This window comes from Myxine glutinosa, chromosome 6 (assembly GCF_964187855.1).
Source record: "Myxine glutinosa chromosome 6, kmMyxGlut1.1, whole genome shotgun sequence".
Classification (NCBI taxonomy): Eukaryota; Metazoa; Chordata; class Myxini; order Myxiniformes; family Myxinidae; genus Myxine; species Myxine glutinosa.
Genome location: NC_136266.1, coordinates 153928607 through 153944518, shown reverse-complemented (window position 1 = coordinate 153944518; position 15912 = coordinate 153928607). Strand labels below are relative to the sequence as shown.

Sequence of the window (15912 nt, the reverse complement as noted above, 5' to 3'; positions counted from 1 at the left end):
AGGGGAAGGGGGGGGGGAGGGAGAAGTATAAAACACAAGGACACCAAGGACTTCCAGAACAGAAGTTGGTATTTCAAAAAAGTGGAATTGGGGTGAAATTAGCAGGGGTAGAAAAGATCAAGGTTTTGGATGGGGGAAGATAAGAGATGGTGGTGAACAGCTGTTTTAAAGACCTGGAGGGTGGAGTGGGATTGAAGAGAGTGAGGGACTTTGTTCCAGAGGCGGGAGAAAAGAGGAGTGAAGGTGAGCAGATAGTCTTGATTTTGGCAGTTTGACCATAAGAGGGTTGCAGGCAGATCTTGTGCGACCTGTAGGAATATTTGCGGGACAGAGCCCAGAGAGAGCTGGGGGGGCAAGGCCAGAGAGGAGTCGGTAGAAGACGGAAAGACCACCAACCTGCCTGCGGTGAGTGAGTGAGTGAGAGGCCCTTGGAGTTAGCTTCATCGCGGGAGATTCCAATGATTCTGAATGCTTTGGTTTCAACAGCGTGAAGACGAGCTAGGTGTGAGGCAGGAGCACCAGCCCAGAGGGGAGAGCAGTATTCCATTGAGCTGTGGATGAAAGCCTTGTATGTGGTGAGGAGCTCAGGTGTGCCAAGGAAGGACTTCGCACGACGGAGGATGCCCAGTCGGCGACTGGCTTTGGAGGCCAGATTTGAAATGTGGTTTTCCCAGGAAAGATCATGGCAGATAGTGAGACCCAAAAGCTTGAGTGACAGAACTTCTTGGAGAGGATTATTCAGAAAGTGGATGGAGGGTTGTCCAGTCGGTCTTTTCGGAGAGACATCGTAAGAGTGTGAGATTTGTCAGGATTGAAAGACATGTTCCACTTGTTTGCCCAGTCTGTGATTTTGTCCAGGTCTGCAGAGAGTGAGGAGGCTGCAGACTGCCGATCTGAGGGATGAAGAATGGAGCGACAGAGAGTAGAGTCATCAGCAAAGAGATACAGAGGATTTTCAAGAGAGTCAGAGACATCATTGATGAAGACCAGAAAAAGCACAGGGCCCAGAACACTGCCTTGGGGAACTCCAGCCTGAACAGGAAGAGAGGATGAGAGAAACCCATTCAGGGCCACACGTTGACTACGACTAGAGAGGAAGTCCGCCAGCCATGCGTGGAGATTTCCATGGATACCAAAAGAGGAGAGTTTGGTGAGCAGAGCGGGGTGCCAGACCGTATCGAAGGCACGTGATATGTCAAGGGAGACTGCTCTGATTTCCTGTTTGGCATTGAGGACCTCCATCCATTGTTGAGAAAGCAGAAGCAGCTTTGTACCGCTTCGGCGGTGTGATTGTACTTGCCATCCGCACGGGATTCCGGTCTCGATTGGACATCGTTCTGGCGATCGCTAGAGCGAACAACTTCGTCTTGAAGCCGGGAATAAGAGGCATTGGGGAATGTTCTTGTTTCACTCACTTGGAGCACAGTGAGTTATATATTACAAAACTGATGGTATCATCATAGGACATATTGATTGTACTTTTGAATACTATTGTTGTTGTACTGTTATTCTTGTGTGATTTTAATACAATATTTGTTTGTGAGTAACAATTGGGGTGGCTTCTCCATTGATCTTTGACACACAGAATAACACATTTTTCTGCCGTGACTCCTCTCGGGGCTCGGAGGTACACTGTGGTCGGGGAGGAGCACGTAACACTGGGAACAGAGATTGAGGTGTGGGAGAGAGGCAGGAGAGACAGTGAGGGGTGGGAGAGAGAAAGCGAGCGGGGGGTCGTTTGGGTGTTTTGTGGGGGTGTTTCGTATCCCACCGATGGGCCGGATCTGAATCCGGACCTTAAATTAAATAGAATTTTCTTGGTCTTGTCGCCTAACCAACTCGTCCACCAAAGGCATGCGTGGACAATAATTGAAGCTGCTTCAATATTTGAATTTGATGGGGGGGAAACTATCAAAGAAATAGCAGATATGAAAAAAGGATGAAAGGCTTCTCGCGATCAGAGGATTGGACTTCTTTTCTTGCTTGTGAAGCACAGGTCCACAGAAGTTGTCATCAGGAATATGTCGCAGACCCATGCTGGTGGAGGAGTGAGGATGAGTCAAATGGTTATACTGGCAGGAGGCTATACCAATCCCAGGCATCTCTACCAAGCCCATGCTTTAATTTCACTTTTGGTAGCCATGTTTGGAGTACTGCAAGTCCTCGCTTAATGTCGTAATTACATTCTTGAAAAGTGTGACTTTGACTGAAACAACTTTAAACGAATCCAATTTCCCCATAAGAATTAATGTAAATAGGGTGAGTGGGGCATGTTTAGGGTGGGTTAGGCTATGGGGAAAAAATTGATAGTCGGAGAAAAGACATTATTTAAATGTAGAGCATAATTTTTTAATAACTTTAGACGAGAGCCAGTGAAGAAGCCAGTCCAAATTGTAAATGAACATCCCCCTTCCCCCTCCATGTTTTTGAGGCCAGACCATAGATCTACTGTAACATATATCCCAGAGAGGAATGACTCTTCCTGCCACCTCCGTGGGGACAAGGTGTACTAGTAAGACAAATTTGTGTTTGAAATGATTTGAGTAAGATTTGTATCGATTTAAGTGAACTCGTATTTTTGCACCCTGCTGGACATGCAAAATCATGTCAGATGATTGTACATCAGGGTGGCAGTCAAACTGTTCAGTATCCTCAACGTCTGCACCAGAGGGTTCTTTCTGATGCTCTAACAAGCAATTTAAAATGCAAAACTAGAAAGCATCTGAAAATGCAAAACCCGTCCGCGTCCATTTGTATTCGGATGTCTTCTTCCATATCCTCAAAAATAACAAAAAGTTTTTAAAAATACAGAATGAAAATGGATGATTTTATGCAACCTTGACCTTTGACCTTTTGATCTAAAAAAAAGCAATTGGCTCCTACCTTTTGATTAGTGAACCAATTCAGTGATCCAATATGCAAATTCTTTAAATTTCAGGTCAATCACATGAAAATCACCATCTTCATCATCAATCATCAGCTTCCCAATCACCCCTCCCCTCCAAATCTTCCCCATCACCCATCCCTTTCAAATCTTCCCCCTTGCCCCTTCCCTCCTAAACTCCCCCCACACCCCTCCCCTCCAAGACTCCCCCTCGTCCCTCCCCTCCAAGACCCCCCCTTCACCCCTCCCCTCCAAATCTCCCATCCCTTTCAAATCCCTCCCCTTGTCCCTTCCCTCCTAAACTCCCCCCTAACCCCTCCCCTCATAAACTCCCCCCTCACCCCTCCCCTTCAAATCTCCCCACCCTCATTTCTTCTCCATTTCCCCCCTCTCACTCCTCGTCAAAGCGTCCTCCCCGCTTCTTCCCCCTTCCAACTCTCACCTCCATCTCCCCCAACCTCCTGCTTCGCTCTGCCCCCTCCTCAAATAACACCTCATTGTGCCTCACCCAATCACCATCAAACCTTTTGTCCCATCAAACCCCATCCTTGCCTTTCTCCGAGCTATTCTGAAATTTCTGACACACCTTCAACAGCTCTCCCTACCTCTTCCTCCTCTTCCACATCTTACCCTTCCCCTCCTCCCCCCTGTTCTGTATCCGATGCTCCCCCTTCCTCTTCATTAACGGTATGGACCTCAAACATCCGGGGCCTTCGTTCAAACTTAACTGATCTCTCCATACAGGTTGCTTCTGACAAACCAGACGTGATCTGCTCAACAGAAACTTTCCTCCATGATGCCTCTGATTCCTTAGTATCTCTCCCGGGTTACTCCCTCCTCCGGTATGATAGACCTGAGCCTCGTCCTGGAGGTGGGGTTGCTATCTTTATCAAAAACTCTCTTTCTCACTCGCCCTGCACTGCCCTCTCTCCACCTCACCCCCAGGTATACCTCTGGCTATGGCTTCCCCTTCGCTCCCACCTCTTGTTCATATGTGTGTTGTACCGTCCGCCAAACAGTGATGACTCCATCTACATCTCGCTGTCTGATAATATGGACCAACTTCTATCTACCCATCCCAACTCTCTCTTCCTCAAATGTGGTAATTTCAATTGTCACCATGCCAGTTGGCTGGGTGTGGGTACCTCTCTCACCAGCCATGGCTCTTCAGCAAAGGATTTCTGCGACTCACTGGGACTGACACATCTGTCAATTTCCCGACCCGGATCTCAGTCAACGGAGCATCTTCTCTTCTGGACTTGGTTATGACTAACTTCCCTGAAAATGTCTGCTGCTCTTCTTCTGCTCCAATCGGCTCATCTGATCATGTGCTTGTCAAAGTGGACATCTCTCTGACCATTCTCAGAGAGCCTCCTCAGCGACGACGAGTCTGGCATTTCACTCAGGCCAACTGACACGGTCTTCAAGCAGCCATCAATCATCTGGACTGGTCTCCCATCTCTACCACCTCTGACATCAACTCATCCTGGGAATTCTTCCAAAGTAAATTGCTCTCTCTCATGCACAGATTTATCCCATCTCGTCTTCAGTTGTCATACCCTTCCTCCCGTCCATGGTAGACAGAATCTTGTGGTGAGGCTGTTGCCCAAAAACAACTTGCCTTCGTCTCCTGGAAAGCAAATCCAACGGAAGGAAATCTCATTTCCTTTCACAAAGCCCGAAACAAGTGTGTGTCCACCCTCAGGAGAGCCAGGAAACAATATCTCTCCGTTCTCAAGACCGAACTCTCTTATCTGTCTCCCTATTCCAAATCCTGGTGGCGTCTGGTCAAATCTGTTTCTGGTGTCTGTTCCCCCTCCATCCCCTCCCTTACCTCAAACGGCTACACAGCTGACTCCGCACGTGAAAAAGCTGAATGCCTCAACTCTGTGTTTGCCTCTAAATCTTGTGTCCCAAACCCATCCCTCTCTGTACCCACCGTACCCAGTCGTACCCAGCTGCTCCTGGACTCTGTGTCCTTTCCTCCTGACAAGGTGGAAAAGTTTCTGTCAACCCTCGACTCTGATTCTGCAACTGGACCTGATGGCATCAACCCACGGGTCCTAAAATCCTGTTCCTCCGCTCTTTCACTCCCTCTCTCTGTTCTCTTCACCCTCTCTTTTGCTCAAGGTCAACTGCCATCAGCTTGGAAATAAGCCAACATCACCGCTTTACACAAAAAAGGTGCAAAAACAGATCCTAGCAACTACAGACCAATCAGCCTTCTCCCAATTATCAGCAAAGTCATGGAATCCATCATTGCTTCGGATATGAAATCTTTCCTCTTCTCCAATGGCTTGATCTCTGATCATCAATTTTGTTTCAGACCAGGTCACTCTACTCTGGACATGCTGCTTCTGCTGTCTCAACAATGGATGGAGGTCCTCAATGCCAAACAGGAAATTAGAGCTGTCTCCCTCAACATATCACGTGCCTTCGATACGGTCTGGCACCCCGCTCTGCTCTCCAAACTCTCCTCCTTTGGTATCCATGGAAATCTCCACGCATGGCCGGCGGACTTCCTCTCTAGTCGTAGTCAACGTGTGGCCCTGAATGGGTTTCTCTCATCTCTTCCTGTTCAGGCTGGAGTTCCCCAAGGCAGTGTTCTGGGCCCTGTGCTTTTTCTGGTCTTCATCAATGATCTCTCTGACTCTCTTGAAAATCCTCTCTATCTCTTTGCTGATGACTCCACTCTCTGCCGCTCCATTCCTCATCCCTCAGATCGGCAGTCTGCAGCCTCCTCACTCTCTGCAGACCTGGACAAAATTACTGACTGGGCAAACAAGTGGAACATGTCTTTCAATCCTGGCAAATCTCACACTCTTACGGTGTCTCTCCGAAAAGACCGACTGGACAACCCTCCCATCCACTTTCTGAATAATCCTCTCCAAGAAGTTCTGTCACTCAAGCTTTTGGGTCTCACTATCTGCCATGATCTTTCCTGGGAAAACCACATTTCAAATCTGGCCTCCAACGCCAGTCGCCGACTGGGCATCCTCCGTCGTGCGAAGTCCTTCCTTGGCACACCTGAGCTCCTCACCACATACAAGGCTTTCATCCATAGCTCAATGGAATTCTGCTCTCCCCTCTGGGCTGGTGCTCCTGCCTCACACATAGCTCGTCTTCATGCTGTTGAAACCAAAGCGTTCAGAATCATTGGAATCTCCCGTGATGAAGCTACCTCCGAGGGCCTTTCACTTACTCACCGCAGGCAGGTTGGTGGTCTTTCTGTCTTCTACCGACTCCTCTCCGGCCTTGCTCCTCCAGCTCTCTCTGGGCTCTGTCCCCCAAATATTCCTAAAGGTCGCACAGGATCTGCCTGCAACCCTCCTATGGTTAAACTGCCAAAATCAAGACTCTCTGCTCACCTTCACTCCTCTTTTCTCCCACCTCTGGAACAAACTCCCCCACTCCCTTCAATCTCACTCCTCCCTCCAGGTCTTTAAAACAGCTGTTCACCACCATCTCTTATCTTCCTCCATCCAAAACCTTGATCTTTTCTACCCCCGCAAATTTCACCGCAAATCCTCTTTTTTGAAATACCAACTTATTTCCTGGAAGTCCTTGGTGTCCTTGTGTTTATACTTCTCCCACCCTCCCTCCTCCGCCCCCCCTTCCCACGCCACCCCCCCCCCCCCCCCCAAGCCCTCTCCCTCCCACACATTCCCGATGTCCCTCACAAATGTTGTGTTTATGTGCTTCCCCTTCTCTCCCCCATCTTGTCTACCGCTTCCCTTTTTATATGCTTTGGTTCTTTGTCTGTTTGATTTGTTTGTGTGATAAATGTTAGCTCTTTCACGAGCCTCGATTATGTATACAAAAAAAAAAAATTGACGATTTTAAGTGACCGCTGACCTTTTAAATTTTGACCAAATTTTTCAATTTGTCTCCTCCATATTCTAATAATAAAGCTTTGTTGAAAATTTGATGACAAAACTCAAATGGTAAAAAAACGTTACAGCCCGGACAGACAAAAGTGATTGCAAAACTCCGTGCTGTGCAGTGGACGGGCTAATCGTGAGTATCCTAACCAAAATACCAGTAGGTAGTAGCTTGAGTTTTGATTTCGTAATTGAGATACGCACAGTTATGAAGTGACAGTACTGGGACAGTTTGAACTCGGCCACCCTGCACTTTAAATCAGCTTTGTTGCACGACTGGTCCAATTTTAAAATTGAAATTTAATGACAATAATATAATACAATCACAGCTGGTTACAAAACAAAATCACAGAAATTATTACTTAATTGTGCAATTGTCGAACAACCCTTAAAATAAATCGCCGCTTATTACCGTTCTGGACAATCAAGATGTGCCATCACCAATTTAACAATGTGAATCATAAACGATTTTCAATGACAATGAACTCTGACAATGGAATTGCTATGGGAACCAACACGTGATTAAATGGATACCTTTGGGTGAAAAGCCTTTCTCTCGTAGCCATGTAATTATAATGTTGTAACTGGAGTACAAAAGGTAGAGCTGATCAGGCACATCTTTCATTTATCATGTACTGTACATCGTCCCCTCACAAGAAAAACAAATCATGATGGTAAATGAAGAAAAGGAATGATCAAACAAACTTTACAAGATGAATTGGTTTATTTCCTTGGATCATCCATTCCCATGGGCTCTGAGACGTAGAGGAATACGCAGGCAGTGTGAGGGCTTTCAGCAGCACAGATCTGCTGAACATCCTGCTCACAGACCACTTCCATGTTCGTGTCGTTACATTTTATCCAGTCACCTGTGAGGTAAGAAAATAATGGGATGGGAACTTATTATTTACGCATTATGAATTTACGCATTATGAATTTACGCATTATTTAAGAAAATAAATAATGGGATGGGAACTTATTATTTACGCATTATTTACGCATTATGAATTTACGCATTTACGAATACGCATTATTTAAGAAAATAAATAATGGGATGGGAACAAATGGAAAAAGAAAAAAAGATCACTCAATCCAGCACAAAGCAGGACCATTCTTAAGATGAGGACTAAGTGACTGTGAAGTGAATTAGGAGACTATAATTTTGTATAAAAATGTAGAAAATCATTTATTTACATTCTCAGTTTAGCAATAATGGAGAGAAGCACAACACGTGATCAACAGCACCACACCATCCTCACAGGTACATTACCTTTCTTGCCGCTCAACCAGGCCAAGTAATGTCCCGCCGACACAGAGGAACGATCATAGGAGATCACTGCTCTCAGCTTGTACAAGCCATGGCTGTTTGCTCCAGTATCTGATAAATGGGGGGAAAAAAATCAGAAAATGTACAAGGTGAGGATGACAAACATCGCACGTGACAAAGCCGAATGCCTCAACTCTGTGTTCGCCTCGAAATCCTTAGTCCCAAACCCATCTCTCTCTGTTCCCACCTTTCCCAGTCGAACCCAACTGCTCCTGGACTCTGTGTCCTTCTCTCCTGACAAGGTGGAGGAGTTTTTGTCAAACCTCGACTCTGATTCTGCAACTGGACCAGACGGCATCAGCCCACGGGTCTTAAAATCCTGCTCTGCCGCTCTATCTCACCCTCTCTCTGTTCTTTTCACCCTATCTTTTGCTCAAGGTCATCTGCCAGCATCCTGGAAATCAGCTAACATTACCGCTTTACACAAAAAAGGTGCAAAAACAGATCCTTGCAACTACAGACCAATCAGCCTGCTCCCAATTATCAGCAAAGTCATGGAATCCATCATTGCTTCGGAAATGAAATCTTTCCTCTTCTCCAATGGCTTGATCTCTGATCATCAATTTGGTTTCAGACCAGGTCACTCTACTCTGGACATGCTGCTTCTGCTGTCTCAACAATGGATGGAGGTCCTCAATGCCAAACAGGAAATCAGAGCTGTCTCCCTTGACATATCAAGGGCCTTTGATACGGTCTGGCACCCAGCTCTGCTCACCAAACTCTCCTCCTATGGTATACATGGAAATCTCCATGCATGGCTTGCGGACTTCCTCTCTGGTCGTAGTCAACGTGTGGCCCTGAATGGATTTCTCTCATCTCCCCTTCTTGTTCAGGCTGGAGTTCCCCAAGGAAGTGTGCTGGGCCCTGTGCTTTTTCTGGTCTTCATCAATGATCTCTCTGACTCTCTGGAAAATCCTCTCTATCTCTTTGCTGATGACTCCACTCTCTGCCGCTCCATTCCTCTTCCCTCAGATCGGCAGTCTGCAGCCTCCTCACTCTCTGAAGACCTGGACAAAATCACAGACTGGTCAAACAAGTGGAACATGTCTTTCAATCCTGCCAAATCTCACTCTCTTACTATGTCTCTCCGAAAAGATCGACTGGACAACCCTCCCATCTACTTTCTCAACAATCCTCTCCAAGAAGTTCTGTCACTCAAGCTTTTGGGTCTCACTATCTGCCATGATCTTTCTTGGGAAAACCACATTTCCAAGCTGGCCTCCAAAGCCAGTCGCCGACTGGGCATCCTCCGTCGTGCGAAGTCCTTCCTCGGCACACCTGAGCTCCTCACCACTTACAAGGCTTTCATCCGCAGCTCAATGGAATACTGTTCTCCCCTATGGGCTGGTGCTCCTGCCTCACACCTGGCTCGGCTTCACGCTGTTGAATCCAAAGCTTTCAAAATCATTGGAATCTCCCGCGATGAAGCTATCTCTGAGGGCCTTTCACTCACTCACCGCAGGCAGGTAGGTGGTCTTTCTGTCTTCTACCGACTCCTCTCCGGCCTTGCTCCCCCAGCTCTCTCTGTGCTCTGTCCCCCAAATATTCCTACAGGTCGCACAAGATCTGCCAGCAACCCTCTGTTGGTTAAACTGCCGAAATCTCGGCTCTCTGCTCACCTTCACTCTTTCATTCCTCTTTTCTCCCGCCTGTGGAACAAACTCCCACACTCCCTTCAATCCCTCTCCTCCCTCCAGGTCTTTAAAACAGCTGTTCACCACCATCTCTTATCTTCCCCCATCCATAACCTTGATCTTTTCTACCCCCACTAATTCACCCCAGATCCACCTTGTTTGAAATTCCAACTTATTTCCTGGAAATCCTGGCAGTGTCCATATGTTTATACCTCTCCCACCCCCCCCCCCCCCCCTTCACATGCCTCCGCCCCTTCACATGCCTCCCCCCCTTCACATGCCTCCCCCCCAAAGCCCTCTCCCTCCCACAGATCTCTCGATGTCTCCATGTCTCTCGGTCCCTGCTCTCAAATGTTGTGTTTGTGTCCTTCCCCCTCTCTCCCCATCTTGTCTACCGCTCCCGATGTTATTTGTTTTATGTGTCTGTTTGTCTTTCTGTGTGATTAATGTTCGCTCTTTCACGAGCCTCGATCTTGTATACAAAACAAAACAAAACAAAACAAAAAAAAAAAAAAAAAAAAAAAAGTGCAGTTTGTTACACCAAGCATCCTGGAACGGCACTTGGCAGAGCTCATGCTGAACAGTTTATGTTTTGTATCCACTGATAAGCCAGATCTGGATTCAGACCTGAACGAAAGTCGAATCGGATTGTTATCCGTCGCCTAACCAACTCGTCAACCTCGTTTTGTCATAATCCGTCTTCAAATTTTTGAAATATACTAAATATCGTTTATGGTCCGATATCACCAAATGGTGAAGAATCACTTAGGAAATTAAATAATTCTAATATCCGAATCCATATTCAGATCTTTACCAAAATTGAATCAATTCTTCCTTGTCAGACCCCCAACAGGTCCACCAAGTTTCGTCCAAATCCGTCCACAACTTTTTGAGATGTGCTATATATCGTTTTTGACCCTATCTCACAACGGTGAATACATTTTGCCCCTATCTCACAACGGTGAATACATTTTGACCCTATCTCACAACGGTGAATACATTTTGACCCTATCTCACAATGGTGAATACATTTTGACCCTATCTCACAATGGTGAATACATTTTGACCCTATCTCACAATGGTGAATACATTTTGGCCCTATCTCACAATGGTGAATACATTTTGACCCTATCTCACAATGGTGAATACATTTTGACCCTATCTCACAATGGTGAATACATTTTGGCCCTATCTCACAATGGTGAATACATTTTGGCCCTATCTCACAATGGTGAATACATTTTGGCCCTATCTCACAATGGTGAATACATTTTGGCCCTATCTCACAACGGTGAATACATTTTGACCCTATCTCACAACGGTGAACACATTTTGGCCCTATCTCACAACGGTGAATACATTTTGGCCCTATCTCACAACGGTGAATACATTTTGACCCTATCTCACAACGGTGAATACATTTTGGCCTTATCTCACAACGGTGAATACATTTTGGCCCTATCTCACAACGGTGAATACATTTTGGCCCAATCTCTCAATGGTGAATACATTTTGGCCCTATCTTACAATGGTGAATACATTTTGACCCTATCTCACAATGGTGAATACATTTTGGCCCTATCTCACAACGGTGAATACATTTTGGCCCTATCTCACAATGGTGAATACATTTTGGCCCTGTCTCACAATGGTGAATACATTTTGACCCTATCTCACAATGGTGAATACATTTTGACCCTATCTCACAATAGTGAATACATTTTGGCCCTATCTCACAATGGTGAATACATTTTGACCCTATCTCACAATGGTGAATACATTTTGGCCCTATCTCACAATGGTGAATACATTTTGAACCTATCTCACAATGGTGAATACATTTTGGCCCTATCTCACAATGGTGAATACATTTTGACCCTATCTCACAATGGTGAATACATTTTGACCCTATCTCACAATGGTGAATACATTTTGACCCTATCTCACAATGGTGAATACATTTTGGCCCTATCTCACAATGGTGAATACATTTTGGCTCTATCTCACAATGGTGAATACATTTTGGCCCTATCTCACAATGGTGAATACATTTTGGCCCTATCTCACAATGGTGAATACATTTTGGCCCTATCTCACAATGGTGAATACATTTTGGCCCTATCTCACAATGGTGAATACATTTTGGCCCTATCTCACAATGGTGAATACATTTTGGCCTTATCTCACAATAGTGAATACATTTTGGCCCTATCTCACAATGGTGAATACATGTTGACCCTATCTCACAATGGTGAATACATTTTGACCCTATCTCACAATGGTGAATACATTTTGGCCCTATCTCACAATGGTGAATACATTTTGACCCTATCTCACAATGGTGAATACATTTTGACCCTATCTCACAATGGTGAATACATTTTGGCCCTATCTCACAACGGTGAATACATTTTGACCCTATCTCACAACGGTGAACACATTTTGGCCCTATCTCACAACGGTGAATACATTTTGGCCCTATCTCACAACGGTGAATACATTTTGACCCTATCTCACAACGGTGAATACATTTTGGCCTTATCTCACAACGGTGAATACATTTTGGCCCTATCTCACAACGGTGAATACATTTTGGCCCAATCTCACAATGGTGAATACATTTTGGCCCTATCTTACAATGGTGAATACATTATGACCCTATCTCACAATGGTGAATACAATTTGGCCCTATCTCACAACGGTGAATACATTTTGGCCCTATCTCACAACGGTGAATACATTTTGGCCCAATCTCACAATGGTGAATACATTTTGACCCTATCTCACAACGGTGAATACATTTTGGCCCTATCTCACAACGGTGAATACATTTTGGCCCTATCTCACAACGGTGAATACATTTTGACCCTATCTCACAATGGTGAATACATTTTGGCCTTATCTCACAATGGTGAATACATTTTGGCCTTATCTCACAATGGTGAATACATTTTGACCCTATCTCACAATGGTGAATACATTTTGGCCTTATCTCACAATGGTGAATACATTTTGGCCCTATCTCAAAATGGTGAATACATTTTGCCCCTATCTCACAATGGTGGATACATTTTGGCCTTATCTCACAATGGTGAATACAATTTGGCCTTATCTCACAATGGTGAATACATTTTGGCCCTACCTCACAATGGTGAATACATTTTGGCCCTGTCTCACAATGGAGAATACATTTTGGCCCTATCTCACAATGGTGAATACATTTTGGCCCTATCTCACAATGGTGAATACATTTTGGCCCTGTTTCACAATGGAGAATACATTTTGACCCTATCTCACAATGGTGAATACATTTTGGCCCTATCTCACAATGGTGAATACATTTTGGCCCTATCTCACAATGGTGATTACATTTTGGCCCTATCTCACAATGGTGAATACATTTTGGCCCTTTTCACAATGTTGAATACATTTTGGCCCTATCTCACAATGGTGAAGAAGAAATCTCGCTTAACAAATTTGAGTATGTCTCAATATCCCGATCCAGATCTTCACCAAAATCTAATAATTTAATCCTTGTCAGATACCCAACCTCTCCACCAACATTCGTCCAAATCCAAATCCGTCCACAACATTTTGAGATATCCTTTACACAAACAGGCAGACAGACCCTGGTGAAAACATAACCTCCACTCACCTTCAGTGGCGGAGGTAATAATGTACCCAGGTTTATACATTGTGTCGGCCAATGGAAATTTTCATATCGGATCACATGATTGATTGATTACTCGACATTCGATTTATACACAATTGAGCTCAGAAAGATCATCGTGTTGTTAATGACAATGAACCGAATTTACGAAACGCGTTTAGCGAGCGTCTTGTTAACACACGCCTAACCCTTAAACGCTGACAAAAACATCTTTGTTCGTCCACAGCTAATCGCACGTCTAAACAGCAATTTTCGAAGCGAGATAAACAGCTGTTTAGTTGTGCACATCTAAACAGCCGATTAGCTTGTGAAACCCCGCCCATATCTCCAACATCCAATTGTAATGATGCACATGCATAGAATCACAGCGCCATGGACAATTGTTGGAGGGGATTCAGCTTATTACTCCTCCTCGTAGGTCGATCCAGGTCATCTTGCATTACATTCAGCAGCCAACAAATTATTCCTTCGAGAATTGGTAACTCCAGACAAATTTAATATTGCCATACTTCTTCATTGTATCTATCCTCGAAGATTCTCAATGCACGTAGGTGAACTCCTCCATTCCTATCCTCTTCTGCCTCCTCCTGAGCTAATTTAAGCACTCCTAACGCATCCATATTCACTGTCCCATGTAAATTGCCAATTGCAAGCCAAGCAATTCTTATACGTCCCTTCATTATAGTAACTAGGGCATGCCCGTACTATATCTATATCTAAAATTATATCCCCCCCCCTCTATTTACATGAAATGGTTTGGTCCAAAGCGAACGGCTTGCGAGTACGGTGTTTTTTATCGGACCCGTGGAATTATAGATAGTAGTTTAAATTAGTTTTAAAACATAGTTTAACGGCAACATAGTTTTCCAACGTGAAATAAATGAATACGCTCTCAAATGTGCCGTCCGAGGCAGAGTGTGTTCGCCACGTTCGGCACACGCGATAGCTCGCTGCTCTCTGATTGGTTGAATCGTTTTTTGGACATAGCTCGGTAAGTAATTGTCCGATTAATATGAAACCTTGAAAAGGCACATCCTTGGGTCCCCAGCAATATACCTGGCAAGTTTAAAGTATATCGGACCCGTGGTTGTCGAGAAACAGCGGTCACAGACAAACAAACAAACACACATACAGAGATTAGTGGAATTATAGATAGACTAGGGCATGCCCGTACGTGGGTGCAATGCCCGTACGTGGGTACGTGGGTGCGAGTACGGTGACAATCCCCCCCCCCCCTCTATTTACATGAAATGGTTTGGTCCATGAAATGTTTTGGTCCATTCGCAACGCCAAAGCGAACGGCGAACGGCTTGCGAGTACAGTGACAATCCCCCCCCTCTATTTACATGAAATGGTTTGGTCCATTCGCAACGACCACAGAACCCCCCCCCCCCCCCTCTATTTACATGAAATGGTTTGGTCCATTCGCAACGCCAAAGCGAACGGCGAACGGTTAAATCGCCATAGCTCGGTAACTACTTGTCCGATTAATTTCAAACCTTGAAAAGGCACATCCTCGGGTCCCCAGCAATATACCTGGCAAGTTTCAAGTATATTGGACCCGTGGTTGTCGAGAAACAGCGGTCACAGACAAACATACAAACATACACACAGAGATTACTGGAATTATAGATAGACTAGGGCATGCCCGTACTATATATAAGCTAGGACGTGCCCGTACGTGGGTGCCCGTTCCTTGCCAAAAAAAAAAAAAATTGTGTAGGGGTGTGTGTGTGTAAACATCCTAGGGCGTGCCCGTACGTGGGTGCAAAAAAACATGCGTGCAAACAACAACAACAAAAAAAAACTTTGAAACCACGTGGCAGTAACGACCACAGAACCCCCCCCCCCCCTCTATTTACATGAATGGTTTGGTCCATTCGCAACGACCACAGAACCCCCCCCTCTATTTACATGCAATGGTTTGGTCCATTCGCAACGCCAAAGCGAACGGCGAACGGCTAAATCGCCATAGCTCGGTAAGTACTTGTCCGATTAATTTAAAACCTTGAAAAGGCACATCCTCGGGTCCCCAGCAATATACCTGGCAAGTTTAAAGTATATCGGACCCGTGGTTGTTGAGAAACAGCGGTCACAGACAAACACACACACAGACACACAGACACACAGACACACAGACACACAGAGATTGCTGGAATTATAGATAGATTACAGTGCATTCAGAAAGTATTCAGAACCCTTCACTTTTTTCACATTTTGTTATGTTGCAGCCTTATGCTGAAATCTTTTACATTCATTTTTTTCCTCATCAATCTACACTCAATACCCCATAATGACAAAGAGAAAACAGGATTTTAGAAAGTTTTGCAAATTTATTAAAAAGAAAAAACTGAAATATCACATTGACATAAGTATTCAGACCCTTAACTCAATACTTATAGTCTAGTAGGAAGACTAGGTCCCCCTGCACCCCCCGGAGATATACTTCTAATCAGTGTTTCTAGATTGGAAAAAATGTGTAGAAAATGACTAGCTATGGCCCCAAGCTGAAAAAA

General features: G+C 45.0%; 1 protein-coding gene across 1 annotated transcript in view; it reads right to left on the bottom strand.

Moving 5' to 3' along the window:
• Positions 1-7045: 7045 nt before the first annotated feature.
• The window catches only part of LOC137428897 (ubiquitin carboxyl-terminal hydrolase 14-like), an 82572-nt gene continuing 73705 nt past the window's right edge, over positions 7046-15912 (bottom strand). Inside the window, exons 15-16 of the mRNA XM_078780792.1 lie at positions 8036-8143; positions 7046-7634 (exon numbers count right to left, since the gene is read on the bottom strand). Of these exons, the coding sequence (XP_078636918.1) occupies positions 7489-7634; positions 8036-8143 (254 nt within the window). The 3' untranslated portion in view covers positions 7046-7488. The remainder of the gene's footprint in view (positions 7635-8035; positions 8144-15912) is intronic.